We start from the raw sequence: 22745 nt of genomic DNA on the forward strand, positions 1-22745 counted from the left end.
TTGTATGATGTTCTGTAAATGATTACAGGATTAAAATAGACCAAAACATTTTTAATATAACTACAAAGTGCAACTAATAAATAGTGTACAGTATAATACAGCTAAAAGCTTCTCTATGTCATCAGTGAGTGCTCATACTGTGACTATTCAGTTACTGAATGGATTCACAGTAATTATTTGTGTATTAAGAACATTCTGGAAATGTTAAGGTGATCAAAAGCAACAGCCTTGCCTAAAATATGTACAATAAAAATACACTTTAAGCACATCTTAAACATAAACTAAAATGCTGCCAGTCGCAAAATCTCTGGTCGATCATGAAGGCACCACCTACTACACTGCTTTTACATTTTCAGAAAGAAACCATCTGAAATCTATGCAAATCAGAGACGGATTACATGATTTATTTCACATGAAAATATAGAATATACTTCTGTGAATGCGGGGTCATTTCCAGTTCAGTTCTTATCCACTTGTGCAGATGGAAGACAATTGTTTTACAGATTCAGATAGAGCAAGCCAACCCAACATTAACTAGATCAGACAGTCTCTCCCACACAGTTCTCCTGATTCAATGAGTCGTGATGATGGAGGCGACTGTAGGTTTCTGGTGCATTTACAAGTTAACAAGAGGATCTCCTTCAGCCTCAGATTCAGTCTGCACCATCAAGGGTCATCCAAGTGCCAAGACTCTTCTATAATCATCATGTCATGGTTCAGTTATTACAAGGATCCAAAAGTTACAGAGCTAAATAATAACACGGTGGCTTTTCGTGACATCAAACATGACAGGATAATGTAGATATTAGTGCGAGAAAGTTGCACAATGATGAACAGATTATCTGCACACTGCTAGGTCACCGCTGAGGTTTGAAACCTTACAAAGCATCCTCTGAAAGGTCAGAGAGGTCAACTCAAGACAAAATGTTACATTAAATAAAGCAATTTTTTACAATCCATGAACACAATTCTTTTTTTCTAACCAAGCCAAAAAAGAACAAACCTAAAGCATGTTACATGAGAAGAAAACTGCTCAAAACCGCTGCTAGTTTTCAGCTGTGTCCCCATGTTACGTTGCTCTGCTTTGGCTCAAACAGGTCGCTTTATTTAATACTCAAGTACATTCACAACAATCCACCAGCATCACAGAAAGTGCACTATCCATACTTACCATACGGAAATGAAACATGAAAGTGATAAGTCAGCATCATAGTGGAAATTCATTCCTGAGTAACAACATTTCTGTTCACTCAACTGAGAAGCCACATCAAAGTGAGGTCAAAAATGTCTCCCATGTCATAGAAAGTATGATGGTAGTTACAGTTTGTAGCCACCATGTGGCGCTGTTGCACATCCTGTCAGTCAGGAAGAATAGCCAGATGAGTGTGCTGTGGTAGTGATGGGCCAGATGTGAGAGTTAGCAGACAAGTTTCCAATGATTCTGAAAGACTGCCAGGACCAATCAGACAACGAGGTCAAAGCAGTGACCCAACTCCCCTACTTTTCTCTATCTGTCTATTTCCTGCCCTGGCTACCTGGCTAAATCTGCCAAATTCAGTGTGCTCCTGTACTGGATTTTTCTTTCTCTCTTACCATTTCAATCAGTGTCTTTTCCTATCATTTAATCCACTCTGGCAAATTCACGTCTCCGTCTTCTTTTTACTCTCTTTGTCTGTGTGTAACATCCTGTCTAACCGTCTATGTCTCCTGTTTGCCCTCTAAGGCTCTCAATTATCTCCCTGTCTCCCTTTAAAGCATCCTACTCTTCGAGTTCAGTTATAGTGAAGATGTTCTGCCAGAGAGGGCCTCCGGGTTGGTGGGGAGGGACACTCAGGGTCTTGATCTGGTCCCTCGTCTGGGGAAACAAGTTGCAGGGCCACTTCGTTTTCATAACAGAATGACGAGTGTGAGCCTTCGATGTACGTCTGCTCGGCAAGCTCCTTAGCACTGCATGATGGTGTGTTTGGGACTTCATATGTTCGATGGAAAAAAGAGTAGTCCACCTGGAAAAAGGGCAGAACAAGAACTTTTTAGCTGAATGCTTACATAGTCAAAATGACCATACATCTAAACAGACCAAACCCATCACTATGGCTGTAATGAATACCACTTTATATGAGAATGATTCATGCAGATATTCAGAGGAATAACTACTAATCCCTCCTGCCTGACCTGGTAGCACTCTTTCCTCTCAAAGAGCACTGGTTCAAAACGGTATCCCCAGAGGATTTCAGAGGCCAGATAGGAGCTACGGCACTGTGTGGTCATTGCTGTGGCCTCCACCATACCCTCAAGTATGACCACCACCTCCAACTCAGAGTCACTCTCCAGGGATTTTTGGTCCATCTCAAAGAAAGGTGACTCTTCATTGATTTCATGGACAATTGTCACAGGAGAGACCAAAAAGATGCGGTCGGTGCCAGTGTCAAAACCCACGTTGATGTCTGCGTTATCCAGTGGGAGGTACTCTCCTTCTGGTGTCACCCTTGGCTGAGAGCAAGTTGGGAAGAGAGATAGAATAAAGTTACTGTCATAAAACTTCCTCTGTAGGTTGTCGCGAATAAAGAAAATAAAATATTCCCTAAATCGTCATACAAAAGCCATGACACGTTAAAGAACCAACAGAGAAAACTCATTTTTAAAAATTACATTGTAATACTGGATATAAAATACCTTGTTACAGAAAAGTTTACAAAAGTCACTTTTTTGGGGAAAAGCATTGTTAATTTAATTTCATATCCTGACCTAAAAGCTTAGCATTGGGTTTTTGTGTTGAGCTAAATTTGACATGCAAGTCTTTAGTCACACAGCCAATAGATAGGCTTATCATTCACCCACCCTTCGCTATGGAACAATATCCAGCCCAAGCTTTTAGAATTGTATTTCTTTGATCCTTCTAAACTTAATCCCATCTGCCCTGTTTGGACTTTGATATGGTCATGCTATTAAGAGAGATCACATCGTTTACGCTGTAGCCTCAATGCTAAAGAGACTTTGTCCCTCTGGGATATCTAGAGGGTACACACGCGAAGCAATGATGATGACAAAATGCTGGCAAAAACAAATGGATAAATAGAAAAGGAACATTTCCAACCCTAGTGCAAACAGAAAGGTATATATATATATATTTGCAATTTATGCACAGAGAACAACCATCAAACCCACATAGACAAAGTCTACAAGGGGAAATGAGATGAGGAAGGACAACCGTTCTCAGTTAAAGAATTCCAGGCAAGTTAATCCATGGTAAATCTTCCAAACCCCTGAGGGAAAATAAAACAAGCTCTCATTAACTACGGTCCACAGGATAGGGGCCAGATGGTCTCAGTGCTCTCTCTTTCTCTCTGTTTACTGCATTTTCCCCCCCTCAACCAATCTTTCACAGTGGCAACTTTTTTCATATGGTACAGCATACTTTCTGACCTCTTTCTTTTTTCACTATGCTAATTAATTCAAATTCTTCCACTTACCTTGAGTAGTTGTGCTCTGACATGGGCCTCTACCAGGTGGCTCTTGCGTAGGTTGCCGACCCTCCACATCATGCAGAGTTTCCCATCTCTCAGCGCCACCACAGCTGTGTCGGAGAACACCAGTGTCTCGTTGCGCTTCTTGGGCTTGGCAATCTTTGCCATGACTGCCCCGATGATGAAGGCGTCAATAATGCAGCCCACAATGCACTGCAAAACGACCGCCAACACCGCCAGGGGACATTCTTCGGTCACACTTCTGAATCCGTAACCGATGGATGTTTGCGTCTCCAAGGAGAACAGGAAGGCTGCCATGAAGCTGTTGACCTGGAGGAAGCACGGCTCCTCAACCACTGCCTCTCTATCAGACTCACCTCCAGAACCGGCCTCTCCTGATCCTGGAGAGGAACCTGAGCTGGGGGTAAGTCGAATGGAGAAGTCCCCATGCGCAGAGGCAATGAGCCAGAAGGCAAAGCCAAAGAGCAGCCAGGAGAGAAGGAAGGAGAGGGTGAAGATGACCAGCATCCAGCGCCAGCGGATGTCCACACAGGTGGTGAAGAGGTCGCTGAGGTACCGCTGGCCCCTCTCGCTCATGTTGACGAAGGTGACGTTGCAGCGTCCGTCCTTGCCCACAAAGCGTTGCCGGGGCCGGTGGTTTGAGCGCCTGCTGCGTGGGCGGCTGGTAGCGGAGGGGGAAGAGAGTGAATCCTGGTCTGATGAATAATGGCTTTCCCCTCTCCCTCCTACACTACTGCCTTTTGAATTTCTTGGCCCTTGGAATATTCTTCCTGCTCTAACTCCACCTTCTCCTCCTGCATCTCCCCCAGCTAACTCTCCAATGGCACTCTGCCTTCGTGCATTGTTGGTGTTGCTCTGAAGAGATAGAGCTTTGCCGTTGAGAGCATGGGTCGGCAAGGGGCTGGCTGGGGTCCCTGACCCTGTTGGGCTCCCTCCTACCCAAGCAGTATCTGCAGCACTCTGTGCCAGCCTCATGACCTCCTCCTCCTCCACTGGCCCATCCACCACAGCACTGAAGCGACGTTTAACACGTGCAGCTCCCATCATCAGCGATTAAATCTCTGTGTTTCTCAGTGGGGCTTGACGGTAAATAAATACCTTGACACAGTTAGTGAAGTTATGCGTACTATTACCAACACAGCCCTTCCAATCTGTCCTAATAAGATGATAATTCTGGGTCCAACCAGAAGAACAAACCCTTTAAGGCCATTGGTCAGTCACTTGATTCAGTGTCCACAACTTGTACTTCTGTTCCCCAGTACAGTCCTTTGTTTAGTTATACATCCCAAGCAAACACAAAGTAGGCTTTCTTGTAGGTTTAGATGCATTGATAAACAACCATGTGCTTAAATCCAACTTACTCAAGAAAATAAAATGAAGTTGATTGAAAAGAAAAATCAAAAGCAGCCGCAAGATTTGATTTTGCGATTCCACTCATGCGAGAATTCATTCAAGGAGTGGTAGGGCCGGACTGACCTCAACACATGTCACAAGAACATGCAGGACTGGTTGTGTTCAGTTCAAAACAACAAAAGGAAAGTCTTAAGGTCTTGAGCTCGAGCAGGCATCATTTGTTGAATGCTATAAGCTAATTATGCACAGCAGTAGGAAAATGGAGATGGAAGCATTTCAAGGATATCCAGCTCATTACAGCATACCTTTTATAATAATGTAATAAGGTGCAAAATGACCGTACAGGACAGACAGGGCCAAGTTAACTTCAAATTGGACAATATGTAAGTAATTTCCAACATGCAGTAAAAAAAGAAAAAAAAACATGCGCAATCTTACGATTAAAGTTCCTCACAGTTTCACAACCCCTTGATTATGAGCATAAAGAAACAAAGAACACAGTCAAATCAAATGCCAGTTTCTATAAACAATTCAAAATTCAGTGCAAATATGTCTTAATACAGAATCAAATACAATTACATAAAAGTTAGCAAGTGGTTGCACAAAAGTTATGTGTTTCAGCTGACTTTAACTATTTGTGTAATTTCCTGTTATCTCTCCAGGTCAATGAAAGGTCACGTCTACCCTGTAAGAGGAGCCCAACTGAAACAACCACACTTTGTTTGTCGCTTCCTGTTCCTTCATGTCACTGCTTTAACAATTTCACATTTCCTTTCCAAGTGTCTGCATGTCTGTTTGGTGGTCATTGTGAACTTGCTTTGTGTACCGACCGCTCAATGGAAAGTATTTACCTGAACAAGGCTACTTTAGCAATTATCCGCAACGGTTAGCAGGGCGGACGTACTTCATTACCGCTCAGCGTTACCGCTGAGAATTCACTCATACCTGACAAAAGATAATAAGGGGACAGATTACTATGATCTATCTCTGAAGGGACAAATCCTTTAAACTTTAGCTGCAGGAAGGAAAAGGTAAGTACACAGGTCACCTGAGGAAGGTTTCTGTATTTGTAGGAGGTCAGGTGACAAAGCTCATAAATCAGTACGCGACAGAAGGAGAAGAGTCGAGGTGTGACTACCTTTTTGGATTTAAGTCTCTTAATCAGCATCCCTGTATGGATCAAATCACAAAGGTGGACTTGAGCAGCTTATAAATGATCTCAGAATAGAAAAGGTTATAAAATGCATAAGAAATGTGGAAATAACAACAAGCATCTTTGATGTGAAGCATAAAGTACTATCTAACAAAATCAAATAAAGCAAGCAAAAGGTATGCCTGTCCTGCCAGTATTTACCTTGCCAAACCACTTCCAGAGCATCATACAACTGAATCCTGACAAAGTATAAAGTGTATGCAACATCAAATCTTTTAGGAACCAGAGGACAGACCCTGTCCGTCAACCATAATGCTGCATTACTGCAAGTACAAAGAGTACAGAAAGACAGCGGACAGCAGCAGCAGTAGCTCTAACTTTGCAAATGAAGAAAAATGACACTTCAACCAGTAATAAAGGAAAGAGGCAAAGATCTACAACAAATAGAAATGGGGGAAGAGATCTCTCCGGAAGTGAGACGTGTCGTAAGGGTTCATCTTCACTTGTGTGTTAACCTTCCTTTCTGACACATGTTCAGTAAAATCATTGAGGGAAGAATCACTGGAAAGGAAAATGAAAAAGTCTGCTGCTTGACCGGTCGCCTTTACTCAGGTATAGGTGTCTTTTTTGTGTCCCTTTGCTTTAGGATCTTCATGCCAAGTGTCCTGCCAATTTTGAAAAGAAATTTGAGCAAACAAAAAGGGAAGAAAATGTGAGAAAGTATCAGTAAAGATGAAAAAAAACTACTCAAACAAAAGCAGTGTTACAAACATGGTCATGTTTCTGGGGTTATTGTTTATCAGAAACCTACCAGTGGTGAGCTGTCTGTTTCTAACACGCAGTGGCTGGATCGTTTTCCTGTGTTCAGTCGTCACCTGAATAATCTCTTTTCATCCAGATGCACCGGTGAAGTCACTGATACTGTGAAGACAAACAGAGATGAATACTGTCATCTCTTTACAGATGAATCTGCAGAAAATAATTTCTGTGGATTTAGAATGGAAGCACAAATCAGTGGTTGATCTGAGCCTTTATCTGGAGTGAAACTAACATTCATCTGTCCAGTAGGATATAGTTTCTGAACATTTTGCTGTATATAAATAAAGCATTCATTAAAGTTTAGAGAAAGAAACAAGGTTGCCAAACAAATCGTGCTATGATGAAGACACTGCTGATGAATTCCAATTCTGCAAGGCAGGGTGCCCTTTTTGGGCATGATATCAAGTGGTACATGATGATTAATCTTTGATCCATAGAGGATTAAAGACAATAGACAGGATGAAAAGGGAGGTGGAGTTCCTGGTCAAAGGCAGGAAGACTGAGATGGTGGCCCAGACGAAGGACTGGGATAAATCGCAACTCTGGGTTGGTTAGAGGTGAATAAGCAGTATGTCTTGCTGTGACTGAAGTGAAATGCTGTGGATTACAGCTGCACCCGTGACTCCGGTAATCTCTGCTAATCCTTAAAGGACTTGCGTAACTACTATTAAAGAAGGAAACAAACCCAGTTATGGTATATCATGGCATGCGCACGGTTTAGGGTATCTTGGGGGAAAAATGTAGGATAGTAAGTTATGGAATCTAACAAATTTGCCCCATAATAAAAATTAGCACTGATGAAGAAATTAGTAAAAGTGCATCTTTTAGGTCAGTGCATTTTTGATAATGCAAATGTCAATATGATCTAAGTAAATTTAAAACATCAAGAGTTGAACTGAATTGGCTTATGGGAAACAAACACACACACACACAATAAAACTCAATGGATAAAATTAAAGTGTCAAACTGTATTCAAACTGAATGCCACTGAAAATAAGTGGGTCTTCAATACCTTTTTTCCCACAGGTTAAGAGCATCCACTGCAAGGGCGTAATCTCCTCTATTTATGGGTTTCAGTCTTAGAACATCTGAGTGAGATCAGTAGCATGTGATAAGTCACCCTTGCTGACTGTATTGGTGTATAACTTCCTCTAGAAAGGGTGAACCCAGACCATATAAAATCTGAAAACCTAAACCAAAGCATATAAAATCTTAAAATCAACCCTGTAACACACAGGAAGCGGACAGAGTAAGGCCAGCACTGGAGGACACAGACAAACATCTGCATTTTGTCCCAGCTGTAGGCGATGAAGACACGGCTGATCTATCCCCACGTAAATGGAATCATTTTTATCTAGCCAAGCTTAAATAAAGCCATTAATCATTTTTTCAAATTTTCAGGGAGACGTAGTACTTTAACTTGGCTAAAGATAAGAGAAAACTTGGAAAAAAATGCATAAAAGTTGCCAAAGTAAATTATTGACTTCATGCTAAAAACTACTAAATAACTTTCAACAAACTATTGGCCCCAGATAATCTTTAATGTTTAATTCTGAAAGAATCAGCCAACAATCTGATAGATTCAACAAGTATGTAGGCTTTTGTATAAACAGTTTAAACTACTAACTATGTTAAAGTAACTCTAGAGAATTTGGCACATTTTTTGCTTTTTGGCTCCCCCTACAGCTGTGGGATGTAACACCACCGTCATGAATAGAAATCTCGGCGTAAGCCCTGCAGATTTACACCCATAGACACAAATTTGTTGTCATGGTGAAGAGACAACAAAATAGAGCCCATAAAAATGTCAGAGCACAGCAAAACGAGGCGGTGCAGGGCTGGAAACCAGAGCTCTGAACTGCAGTATTTCAGCCCAGGGCAGTTTCAGGCTCGGGAAAGTGCACAACAAAGGTCAATATACCAACAGCATAAACTTCTCTAGTGTTGCTTTCAAGTGGTGGAAATATCAAACAATATGATTCTGAGGTCTTAATAAACGCATAAACTGTAAAGAGTGATTATAAGATGTTTGTGTTGCTCAGTTAACGAACAAACGTGTGAGGAGGCAGGCATGACCTTGGTGCCTGCCAACACACGACCAACTGAACAAGCTCTCAGGTCTGCTTTCTGTTACTCGTCTGACCTGTTGCTGGACAAGTGACAAGAGTAGCTGGAGAGGGTGATGAGGGAAGATTATGTGTGTGTTTGTGTATGCATGTAGAGACAACGTAAGAGTGTGTGAGTCCTTTCTGTTGCCACACCTTATCGTGTTGAGGTGGCAAATATCTCAAATGGCCCTTCATAAAAGAACATTCATGGAAGCGGACGTGGGAAACTCGTTCATGTGAAGTCTTGCCTTATATGAGGAAGGCTGGGAGCTAGGCTGACGCTATTATTGTAAGTGGCTACAGAGAGACGGCTGCAATATTGAACAGGAGGGATTTTATCATTTCAATAAAGTGTGTGTTTTCTCTTCAGTCAGTGTCAACCTGTTAGTGGCTCAATAGTGATAGAATTATAAACATATATATATATATATTCTTTGTTTCAACATACTGCAGGCCAACAGGATATTACAAAGATAAGTTGTGGCAGAATGTTTAAAGGAAATATTTCACATTATTATTTGATATCAAATGGGGCGACGTCATTGGAACATCCACTGTTATACTTTTCATATTAAGCCAAAAGTTTATGGTGGGTAACAGATCTGGACTAGAAGAGGGACAGTCTGATTATTTTATCACTGATGTAATACATGGACATATGTGGTTTGGACTTGTCTTTGCTGAAATGAGCCCGACCTGCCAAGAAAAACATTCCACCTTTAATGTTATCTTCAGAGATGTACAAGTCACTCAATAATGCACCCACATACCAACACAGATGCTGTTTTTTTTTTTCTTATACTGTGTGTTGATACAAGCTGGATGATCCCTGTCCTCTTTATCCCAGAGGATGAAGCATCAGTGATTTCCAAAGAGTCCCACATTTCTTATTTGTCAAACCGCAAGACAGTCATCCTCTTCACCCCAGCCCATTTTCAATAAGCTCTGGAGCTTAGTTATGACTGATTTTGTCTTTGCATGATGAAGATTATACTTGCATTTGTAGATGCAGCAAGAAATGGTGTTCACGGACAATGATTTGCCGAAGTGTTCCTGAGCCCACGCGGTTATTTCAACAACAGAGAAGTCTTTTTTTTTCAAATACAAGATCGCATATAAGTTTTCAGACTTGCATGCTGAGATTTAAAGGATTCTATATACAGTAGATGATTAAAAAACAAACAAAAATGACATAGTGTTTGTCAACTTGCAGTTCTTTACAACTTCTGCAGTCTATGAAAGTATCAAACTCCTTCCCATCTTAACTTCTGAAAGAGTTCAAGAGAAGCTCTGATTCAGCTAAAAACAGTCGCCAAACTCTTTTTGAATCGTGAATCGTGTTTTTTAAGCATATTCTTCACCCTTTCTGAGTGAGAGCAAAGTACAAAAGGGAAAGGAGAAAACTTTGAGTAGGATGGGTCTTAAACCGATGAAATCTTTTGAAATGTGTTGCTGCCATGGAAATAAAATAATTATTATTATTCATTATTATTTATTTCAGACTGCATCGCAACTTAAGCTTGGTTTAAACTTGGTTTAAGTTGGGATGGGCTATGACCGATGGTTACAAGGAACAAGCGGTTGCAAATGACTACACAAAGTCGAAGTCAGTCTAACTGTATAACAACTCGCACTGTTAAACTCAATAACTTGGGATTGCAATACTTTTGCTTTATTGATTGCATTCATAATTCTCCACCTCAACACGAATCCCTCTCTCCTCCGTTTTACACCGGGTGTTTCACTGTGGATTCTCTCCCCCTGTGGCACCTCTCTTGTACCCACTCTACCCAGATTATCTGACCATATTAAGGTGTTATATGGAGAGATTAGAGTTGCAGGCTATATGAGTAATTGAAAACAGCACTGAATAAGCTTCATTCTGCACTGTCACCCTTCTTGCTCCTTATGTCCCACGAGGGATCTGTCACATTTCTTGTTGTCATGGTAAACGGACCGTACTTGTATAGTACTTTACAAGTCCAGTTAACCACTCAAAGTGCTTTTACAGGCCACATTCACCCATTCGCACGCACACTCGTACAGCAGGTCTGTACATGTTATAGGCTACACAGTGCTTTTTTTCTCTATCACACACAGATGGATGCGTTGGTGGGCAACTTCAGTGTCTTGCCCTGGACACTTCGACAGCCAGGTGTTGAAAACCGCTGACCCTCCGATTGGCAGACTACCGCTCTCTCTCCTGAGATACGGCCACAAACAACAAATTAAGTAGAACATTCACAACCTTGTTTGCTCTGCGAAGAGTTACATTATCATTAATAGGTTGATGAATGAGGAGTTTTACCAACAGAGTGGACACACGCACAACACAGAACACTGAAGCCACAATGCAAACATGGGGACATCAATACCTCACATTGATTGGTTGAGGTCAGAAACCAGGGCACATATTGGGTCTCTGCCTCTCAGTGTCACATGGCTCACAGTCAAAGCCATTTCTCTCCATCTCTTTCATTTTAAGCTTGGTTAATCTATTCAACTTCTTTTCACCGGGCAGATATTAATCATGTTTTATGTGCACAAAGGGGCTTTCGCAGAGGCTCCAAAAGCAAAGTCCAAAAATATCATATAAGTTCACAACCGTGACATCACTGCAGCGACCTTTTCTTAATCTGATCAAGAGAGTTCATATGTAGCTGTGGTTGGTATAAAGTCAAACTGAGTAGGAGGTGATATAATGATCGAGTAGAGCATTGTTGGTCTCAAAATCCTTGAATGATTAAAGACTCAAAATCAATGCTGCAGGATTCAGTGTTATTGTTTTTATTCCAAACAGTTATCTTATGTCATAACCTACAAAGTACCGTACTTGCCAGCAAAACAGGAAACATCCATCCATTTTCTGTACCCGCTTCATCCAATTCAGGGTGACGGGGAGCGACAATCAGCCACGCATGCTCACACTCACTCCAAGGGCCAGTTTAGAATCACCAGTCAACTTAACTTGCATGTTTTTGGATAGTGGGAGGAAGCCAGGGTGTGTGGAGAGAACGTGCAAACTCCACAGAGAAAGGTCCCGGCTGAGATTTGAACCGGGAAGCTTCTAGCTTCAAACAACTATACCACCATGCAGCCCAAAACAATGTGCAGACATGAATAGAAATACAGTATATAAGGCAAAAACTGATTTTACACAATTCCAACAAGCTTGCAAGTCAATATTTGGCATGAGCACCTTTATTCTTCAACACAGCTTGAACCCTCTTAGATGAGCTTTCTTGTGATTTCTTTAAGTAGTCTTCAGGAAATAGTTCTCCAGGCTTCTTAAAGTACATTTAAAAAGCTCATCTTTGGATGTTGGCTGCCTTTTGTTCTGTTCTATGTCAACATAATCTCACACTGTTTCAATAATGTTGAGGTCCGGGCTCTGGGGAAGATTCATCCCTCCATAAGACCTGTTGCAGCTGATCTTCAGTCCACTATCTGTGTCATTTGGCATAGCTCAGCCTTTTCTCCTGTTTCCTTTCCTCAAGAATGGCTTCTTGACAGCCATCCTTCCATAGAGACCATTTCTGATGAGGCTTCAGTGAACATTAGATAGATCAACTGGAGGTCCAGATGCATCTCTCATTTTTTTCTATTTCTCAAGGACATCCCTTTAGATAGTTTTTCAGGCCTGACACTTCTTCTTTTGTCCTCCACTTGTCCAATTTCCTCAGATGTTTTAAGGACACACTGCACACGTGGCTGAAAAATGTTAAATTAACGGTGTGTGTGTGTGTGTGTGTCTTTGCAACAGGTTGCTAGTAACAAACTGTCTAGAGTTACAAATGAAAAATGGTTGAAAAAGCAGCCATTGTTCAAATAAAAACTTTAAAAGACCTTCAAAAATGACGGAGAACTTTAAAAGAAAGCATTGAAAGCAAAATATAAAGAAATGATCGGTGGCCCAAGTACTCTTACAATACCAGCAATGCAGCTCAGCAGCCACTAGTTTAGGTGGAGATCCTGAGGGGTTACGTTCACACTTGCTACAGTAACCTGGAGCTTAGATACTCATCTGAAGCAGCTTATCAGAATTAATACATCTTCATCTAACACCACAGATCGATTCCACTGAACATCAAAACAACGCACTTCACTGTCTTTTATAAATTCTTGTCTTAACAATTTCTTTATATATTATTTTTAAATGAATGTCAATGGATAAAAACCTTTTACAAGCCCTTCAAGACAAGGAACTTGGTCATTTCGTGACGAAAAACAAACGACTCTTATGACAACATCAGATAGTGAGCACAAGAGTGGAAGCATCTTGGCACCAGGCCTTATTCTGTCTAATCAAAACTGCTTCTGCTGCTGCGCCTCGCAGCGCTGCGTGCAGGGATAGAGGTCATTGTGTGATGACAACCGAATGTTAATCTGGAGAGTTAAGATTGTGCGGCTTGCAATGCGCTGGTTAACATTCTACATGACCCTTTTCTAATTAAGACAAATCTCAGAGCTCTGAAAATCCAAACAGTGGGAACTGGAAGTGTTAGACTAAGCATCAAATTACTTATACTGGGCCATTCTCCCCCAAGGAATTACACCACAGATTGTTTCTGCAAGCTGCTGCTACGTTGTTTCTATAGTTTTTGCGTGGAAAGCTGTCATTTACTGTCACCTCCAGTTGTATGAAACTGGGCAACCTGTTCAGTTTCTATGTTATTCTGTTGTTATTCTTAGAGTTTCATTTAGTTTTGCTTTACCTAAACAGCTCGGATAAATTGAGAGAAACATCACGGTTTGGGTTAAAGATACACTTTCAGGGGTTGAAATTAAATGGCCGTGTCAAGCCAGTTAAACTATGTAACACGATTGCCATTTTTGTAGTGAGGCTGGACAACAGTATGTAGTTTTCAGGCCAAGCTGAGGCAATGCTGAAGCAATGTTGAGGCATGTAGCGCTTCATTGTATCGTGCAGAGACTGGTGGATCTGTTACTCACTTTGCGTTGATACTGGGCTGATTGGGTGCACTCCAACATGTTGTTTCAGAAAAACTTGTTACATAAAAGTCGCCCCGGACGATGGAATCAGTATTCTCATTTAGGATAAAAGACTTGTTGCATATTCTCTGCTAAACATTTACCTAAACAAATACAGATTATGTCTGTGGAGCTCACTCTTCAACAATTTATTTACATAAAAGCATATTTTAGAACAAAAATAAAGACTTTTTTGGTGCTTACAGTAGAAATTTTCAGACAGTTTCCCAGATGCTGTGTTGGATTACACCAGATAATATAATATTTAATTGTGCATCTAAACACACTACCACAAAAGTTCACATCCAAATCATGACCGAATCAGCTGTTTTCCCCCAATCCATTCAAAAATACAGCAAAACTAAAAACTGGTCAACTACAAGTTAACCTGTGATCATCACACATGCATAAATATAAATAGCATCAATAAAATAATGATTGATGATTTGTTATAAAGACAAATGGGCTTTGGGAGAGTGAAATGTCTTTGTCAGGACCTGAATATCTGCAAAAATACTTATTCCATCACCTCTGAAAATCCTAAACAAAAAAAAGGATTCAATGGCAAAAGAAATAAGCAGGTCTTTACACCAGGCAGTGGCTTCAAAGATTAAATATGGAATTTAGAGATTACAGGCAAAATGGGACATGAATTTAAGCTTTATTTAGTTACTGAGGCGTCCAACCTTTAATACGAAGGGTGATGATATGAAATTGTTGTGTGTCTTTGAATAGGTCGATAGTTATTATCTATACAGTTATAGCAATAGTTTTAAAGTAGTTTTAAAACACATTTTTATTCCTCGGCTTCCATAGTATATGTTCTGTTCTTATGGCTTCATTGCTTTTATTTATGCATTTTTCTATTTTTTTATATATATGTGGGCTGCTTTATTTGCCATTCTTCGTGTAAAGCTTTATGCTCAACAACAGTGGTTTTAAATGTGCTTTGTAAATAAATATTACATATTACATCCTTCTTGTCCGGCCTCTTTCCTCCACGTGTCTCTCTGCAAAATCCTGAGCCATGCCTTGACACTTGATTTATGGTGACTTTGCCCATCAGTGCTGACACAGCAGCAATAAACGCACCCAAACGAACGTGCATACGAATGAAACTGCTAAAGGACGTTCAAAATCACAACATACTGTGCGTCTCATTGTTGAGAAGCATTGCATCATTCTAAAATCCATCTCAAAACACATCTGTATTTTCTAATAGGCCGCAAGAACTCACAAAAACAAAAATGGATTAAAGTCTAAGTCACCGGAGCACGCCAAGCTTTCTGGCCACCTCATCTGCTCAGCGCTCTCTGTCACATCGCTTCATTGCTCACTGTTTCTCCAGTGCTGACATCTATTTACTTTTGTCTTCATCCTCCAGTTCTGCCCAGCGGCCAACATCAAGGAACGATATGCCACACTTTATTTCGGGGACTAAACTCGTGCAGATGCGGCTGTAAAACATCTAAAAACAATAGTTTGAGTATGCCTTCAGTTAAGGCTAGTGAATGTAACCGATAAACTACTTCAACTACTTTCTACTACAAATCCTGGTCCAAACTTGGCAGAATATCATATTCTCAAGTCCTGCATGGAGCCAACAGCAATTCAGAAGCAAGCAGTGTTCTACCCCAAATTTCAGATGGGTTTGTTAAATAGTTGTGCTGCTATTCAGTTTTACATCAAGTTCAAACAGTTACAGACAGTGAAACGGAATGACATCATTAAAAATAACAGTAATAATAATAATAATAATAAAACTAAGCGAAGTGCGGTGAAATGCAGCAGCCTACTTACCCTCAGTTGAGATGTCCTCTCCTTCAAATCAGCTTGTTTAATTTTTCTTGTTCATTCATTTTTTTTTAGGCTGTCAGGATGAAATGCGCTGCGCGAGATACTCTGTACCGGTGGACCGTCCGCGAGCCCTCAGGTCGTGACTGGGCGCGCTCACGCTCCTGTGCTATATGTCCTCACTGAGAGGCTGGCACGCGCCCCCCCGGATTGCCAGCCTCTGAGGCAATACATTTTTTTTTAAAAAAGAAGCTGTTTATGGACGTCTATGGAAATTTAAACTCTCGTTATTTTTGGTTCATTCGAGATCTTTCCATTTTTATTTCTAGAGGAGCAAAGTTTCCATTCGCTCTTTGAACATATCTTAAAAATGAGGTTGGTTCATTCAAAATCTATGTCGGGCTAAATCAGTCTGTAAATTACTGTTAATCAAGTGCTGGATCTGATCATTATCATATTAGTGTCATCTGCATTCATCAGTACTGAGGTTAATATTCTTTTGCACAGAACATTTTATCATCAATAAAGCTATTTTGAATGAGTCTCAATCTGTGGGATGGAGAGAGAGCAAGAGACAAAGACAGAATAATTAAAGCAATGAGTTCAATAGCTCAGCTTTTGCGTGTGTTTTGACAAATACAAATACAGTCAAGGAGGCCAGGAAGAGTTCTGTGATGTCACGGGTCAGTCATTCAACGTGTATAGGCATAAGACTGAAAACGACCGAGAACAAAAAGCAAAGAAGCAAAGCAACGCAGCAGCCAGCCATCTGCAACCAGCAGCAAACATGTGCGACATGCCGAGCATCTATCAGTCTCGCATAGAAAACACTGTCACAGGAAATCGGTGCAGTGGAAAGGCCATTCTTCTGGGCATGTTCACACGAGTATGAACTTAAGCAAGTTTGCATATAATCACATAAGCAACCAGTAAACGTGTGCCATTCAAAATTGGGCAAGTGTTTGTGTGAAAACGCAGCTGTGATTGTAATTGACTTGTGGAAAACTATCTGGGTGGAGGGGGCAGAGAGTGACCCTGATGATGTCAGACAGACAAGAGGTTCAGAAAGAACAAGCTGAATGTTGATAAAGAAGATTACATTTATAAAAACTAAATACCAAAAAAAAAACTAAACCTATATATCTCATTAATAGCCCTTTAATCACATCTATTTAAGCTGTTTATGATTGCAAGTTTACAATCATGCTTTACTTTGGTCCACTATGACGTCAGGTTGGGATAATGTACTGAGGATCAGCAGATTGGATAACAGATCATTCATAGAAAATCAGTAAGCAGGTGCTTCTTGTGACTCTTTCTTTGATAACATGCTTACTGGGGTTGCTCTGTAGGTAGTTCAGTCTCATAATAATGCCCAAAACCTAATAGTTTCACAATAAATGAGCAGATAATGTCTTTCAGTGGCAATTGTTTTGGATAAGGAAATTTTCTGGTGACATGACACAAACCCATAGCCACGTAAATATCAGTTTCTAAGCCTAACTATGCATAATTTAGTCCCTCACACTAACCAGACTTTTTCATCGATACACCCTTATTAGCAGCTTTCAATATTTGATAGTTGTACATTAACACATTTGTCACAGCTCAGCTTAATAAAAAAATTTAAGCACATTCAAATTTTCAAAGAACAACGTAGGCTCACAGAGTTTTTGGAGCCTTGAAAATGTATTTTTACAGTTTTTTGGGGGTGTGTGTGAAAGCTTCATGTCATGCAAAACGCAGGCATGGTCAATTTTGAAAGCACATAATGACTTTGAAGTCCAGAAAGCTTTAGTCCTGTAATTGTGGAACCTGTAACTTTCCTGCTGTGGAGCAATGTAGCGTAGCTGTCATGCCAGCTGGTGTGAGACCACATTGGTTTGGATGTGCAGGTCTAAAGAATATGAACCTGATTTAATGCAGCCGCATAACTTTGTTACATGTTCTTTCCAAGCTCAAATTCAAATGATCAGTGATTGATAAAATGCCTGAAGATACTTCAGAAAGACAGCAGAAACAACACATCTTTGGCAATTGTTTCCATCTTAATATAAACAACAAAAAATATGAATTTGGGACAAAACTACCGAACTCCGAGCCAGCATTTCCACTGCTTGCCATCAGTTATGGCATAGCCAACTTAAATCATGATTAATCTAACAGACAACAGGATTTTGGAATTCATATTCAGCTTGCTTGACTTAGGCTTTTACAATATAAGGGACACTTTCTAAAACCAGGTGGTAACATGAGAAAGGGGATTCAATCAGATTCAGCTCAACTAAATCTAGCACCTATCCTGCAGACATGGAGTACGTTCATACGTCCACACCACAGTCACATATATTCACACATAAATTTGCTAAAACAATAATCAAAATCAGTCCCAAATGATTAGGAACAGTGTGAATTAAAAGAAAAGGAAAACAGAGACGGCAAGCAAAAGGTAAAAACTCAAGTTCAAAAGAAGTCTAATTATTAACAATTAAGAGCCAAAAACGGCAATCATAACTCACAGATGCATAAAAATGAAGGAAGGCAGAGTTACTGATGATATACAACCTTACAGATAGTTGTATATCATCAGTGGGAGGGCTACCAAGAGAGCTCAAAACACAGTAACCAATTTTATCACAGAATATAGTAGTTGGGGGGGAGGGTTCAGGATCATCCCAGCCAGCCCTTTTAAGTCTAACCCTAAGAGAAGAGAGGGTTGCTGCCTCTTGAACCCAAACTGGGGGCAGGTCACACAGCAGAGCGACTTCATCGTTGAAGACTCCTGCAAACTCTTGGAACGCCAACATGCAATTCCAGTGTGCTGTTGGGATTATATGGGAGGAATACATCTATAAAATATGATGCAGCTGGTTAATGAGAGCTCTGTAAGTGAGGGGAATCATTCTTATTCTGAGGATATGCAGAATTATTCCATTGATATTATTATTGGATGAACATGAGTGTGCCGTGGGGATGCAATACTGATTCAAAGCCACCAGTGGGCAGATTCAAACTATTTATGCACCCAGCAGAGAGCCTGCAGCTAGAAAGACTTAGATGTTTGTCATTCTAAACCGGTGGTTAACTAATGAGACTGGATGGTTGCAAATTGACCAGGTGCTGCACACCTGGTTTCTGAGGGCATAATTACAAGCCAGCTGCTGTGCAGACAGTAAAAGGATAAATACTTCACACCACAGGTGTTTTATGACTTGACAGAGACAATGAGAACAGAGAAAGTTCAAGACAGTACCTGCTTACACATCTGGTTTTCAACTGATGAGATAACCCAGTTTTTGTTCATTTAAAAAAAAAAAAAAGTACAGTCACATGCAGATTATCAGTGACACGTTTCTATTCTATTCATCTTCATTTCACCCCTAGATTTGTGTGCAGAAAGTCATGTGAATGCCATTAAAACCCGCTCCCTGCCGGACAGTCAGACGCTGGCTGCCGTGCTAACGTTCCACATGGGCCTGTGAAAAGGCTGATCTGATTTCTGCAGATGAGGCAGCAAACTCAGCCTCACAAGTAACAAGTTCCAGATTATATCGTGGTCACACAAAGTGCAAATCTAATGCTGCGTGATTTCAGGGGGAAGCGCGCATTGGTTCAGTACGTGTTGTTGGCCTCTGCAGACTCACTTCAGGGGCCAACACTGAGGGCAGATCTCCTGCTCACTAAAAACCAGACAGATCATTTGTTGTCACAGATACTGCTGAATCAGCTCAAGGACAGAGGGACGCCAGACCTAGGATGAGATAAATTGTTAAATTTTTCTAAATCTGCAAGTAATCATTATGTATCATTCATTAAATGAGTGACTAGATGTTTCTTGAACCCATAATTGTGTATCAGAAGGTTAAGTTTTGTCCAATTAACAGTAAAAAAAATAAATATATAAGATTCACTGTATTTATTTCTATAATGTATATAGTTTCCTTTCTGGGATTAAAAAGTATTGTTGAATCAAAATATTCAAACTGGATGAACCATCCTATGAAAAAAGTAGACAAGGTGGAAACCATTTTTCTTTCAATATTTCAGAATATTTGTGTGTCAGGTATCACAAAAGCAGAATTTTCTATTAGGCTCTGTCATTTAAGTTAACTTTAACAGTACAGTGATTGTGACATTTTAAAACAAAGGCAGAGTGAGTAAATGCTGTGTTAAATGCGACAAAGCAGGCTGATCTGAGCACACACCCACGCTGAGGGCGCTCTCACACAGGACAAACTCTTGGCTCTGTATGGAGGCAACAGGAGAAATTTGATGTGTGACTGCAAATGCACACTGGCAAGGGGGGTGGGGGGGTGGTGCGGCTTGCCGGGATCAATAACTCATCACAAGTTGTGAGTCAGCCCGCTCCAACAAACGTTTGTCACACACCAAAAATGTCCGCCCATTTAATCAAGGTTACGATACTGAGGACGGTCAACCAGCAGGCAATTTGTCAGTCAGTCTGCTCAGAAACAGTTAAGCTAATTAATGAAATGAACGAGGAAAGCAAGTAGAGCCAGGAAAAGGTTAGGGAGCTGTTAGGAGTTTACATGTAGGGCATTTGTCATATTGTGCCTGCCTGCTGATTGGATGTGTTACAGCCCCTTCATTCGGGTTTTGCGCAGCAGAAATAAATGTAGACATAGAATAATGAAGATGGAAGCTCTATAATGAAGCTCCATTTTGTTTTTACTCACTCAGCCTCACGTGAACTCCAAGCAGCACAGGGACAAGTCAGGGACTCATTCGATCTAATGATATCCTGAAACGGAGGAATATAACATGTGGTAGAATATGTTTCTATGTGACCAGTACGCAGTTACAATCAGGAAATATGTCACTTTAGTGCAATGAATAGTCTTCAGAAGACTGCATTCAATGTCGGACGAAGCAACTGTTATTTCATGATGTCATTTAGAGAGTGTGTGACATACAAATATAGTATATACACAAATAAGAAGTTTGTCAATACAGTATACAGTAATATAAGAATTCCCTAAAAAACAAATTACTTTATTTAGTTATAAAGGGTTTGAAGAAAGACTGATTTTTAGTGGCTATTACCCAAAAACTACATCATTTGAGCCTAAAATATGATGAAAAATATTACAAGTTTTGTTTGTATGATTAAAATATAGTTTACAGTTCTGACAATAATCAAAGGACATATCCCAGATGCCAAAACGGAGCTACAGTCACAGTTCCAGCCCTCAGTGTTAACGCTTCATTTCCAAAGACAGCACAGGAAAGCGAAGCAGCGCAGCGGTCTCTTTTTCTGTCTCCCATCTTCAGACCTTCGATATTTGCATACAGGATGGATGCAGGCTAATTAACTGGAAGAAACACATCCAGTTGAGGTCAAAGCGACAGAACAAAACCCATAGCTCAGGTAAATTTAATTAGAAATTATATGGGATGTCTTCACTGGGCTGAGATTGATGTACTCTGACAAATACAAATAAACAGCACAGAGCTCAGACCCTGTCCTTCCCCCGCTCCTTTTTTTTTTTCCCCATGTTTGCATGTTTAAGTTTAAGAATAATAGTTAAAAAATGTCTGGTTTCAGAGTTCATACTCATCTCCCCTTCTTTCCAGCTTGTTTTCAATTTGATATCTAATGGCACCTCACTTTAAGTGTCTTGTCTCCTTGGCACTCAGCCTCCTCCTCCTCTATTTCCATCCAATGAGCCTTTATACCTGCTCATCTCCATGTATGAGGGAGCCTGGGCTTCTCGTGCTTCCATAGCCCTCTCCCCCCTTTCCCCTATTTTGGCATGCCTGTGCCAGGTATTTGTTCAAATTCCTCACACCCCGTGGGGATAGGTATGTCCCCCCCTACCCTCCCATCCCTCTTTAGTCTTTACAGCCTGTCTCTGTCCATCTTATGTACGCCAGCACATGTATGAAGCGGCCAACGTGAACTTCCCCCCACCACCGACACAAGGCGCACAGCCTACACATTTTACAGCCTGTAGTCACAACTAAATCATTTCCAAGTTGCTCAGCCTCTTGAAGCGGGTAAACCACAGCTGTGGGTTCGACAACTGACGAGCCAAAAACAACTCGGCAGATAGCAGGCGACTGTGAGTTGCTTTTGATAACTGCTGAAAGGCCCGTTTATTCGGTGATGTTGTCAGAGCGTCCACCAGTTAAACTTTGCTCCGACATGGAAAAATGTTGATACAGGCGAATATACTGGATAATTAATTTCCTCTACAGCTTAAACACCAGATCACCATATAAATCCCTTGTTGGGCCGTGAGATGCCTTGTGTTTGAACACGAGCTGTTGCGGTATTGACATTGGGTCAGAGTTGAAGTGTATTAGTTATTGCAGTGCGTCACGAGATGACAGCAAATGATACGTTGGCTCAGTTGGTCCGTCTCTCTGCCCTTCCCACAGAGAGACAAAACTCAATTTTAGCTTCAGTCTTACCGGCAGTGTCAGTTTTGTATGGAGTGTAATGACGTTTTCCTGGTGCCAAGACCAAAATTCAGATCTACTGTCAAAAAGACCCATGGCAAAGATCATTCGACACTGCTTTTAATTGACTTTCTTCTTCTTCTTTCACTGACTCCCCAAGCCACAAATCCAAAATACATTGTTCAAAGCGTTCTCTTTGTGTTTAAGGATTTTAGCGAATGTGGATGAAAGATAAACAGATCTAAAGTCTAAGAGATCAACGGATAGTCTTCATCTCTGAAATAAACTCACTGATGTAGTGTTTTCAAGAGGAATTATCATGTAATTCTCACTTTTTGGTTATTGTGTGGACATGAAATGAATTGTGTTGCTTTGAGTTAATATTTTACAGTTTTCCACTCAATGCATTTTTTTTTTTTTTTGCTTTTTAAATAAGCCATCCTAATAAAGTGAATCAGTAGTGTTATATTGAATAAATGTGTTCCATTTTTTTAAAAAACCATCTAGGTTCCATAAATCAGCCGCAATAAATTGGTAGCTCTCAAAATCTAATGCAGCTGCCATACCTTTGGCTTGTACAGCATGTGATTTTTTTGCCAAAATATGATATTATGATAC

At 40.6% G+C, this 22745-nt stretch overlaps 1 protein-coding gene across 1 annotated transcript; it reads right to left on the minus strand.

Annotated features, from left to right (window-relative positions):
• On the minus strand, nt 1–5210 carry kcnj14 (potassium inwardly rectifying channel subfamily J member 14). Its single transcript, XM_072394146.1, has 3 exons — nt 3471–5210; nt 2173–2490; nt 1–2003 (listed from the first exon to the last, which is right to left on the minus strand). The coding sequence occupies exons 1-3, from the start codon at nt 4530–4532 to the stop codon at nt 1773–1775; spliced, it is 1611 nt and encodes a 536-aa protein (XP_072250247.1). The 5' UTR covers nt 4533–5210; the 3' UTR covers nt 1–1772.
• Nucleotides 5211–22745: the final 17535 nt, after the last annotated feature.

Source organism: Leuresthes tenuis, unplaced genomic scaffold (genome assembly GCF_036924035.1).
Source record: "Leuresthes tenuis unplaced genomic scaffold, fLeuTen1.0.hap1 SCAF_10, whole genome shotgun sequence".
NCBI classification, from domain to species: Eukaryota; Metazoa; Chordata; class Actinopteri; order Atheriniformes; family Atherinopsidae; genus Leuresthes; species Leuresthes tenuis.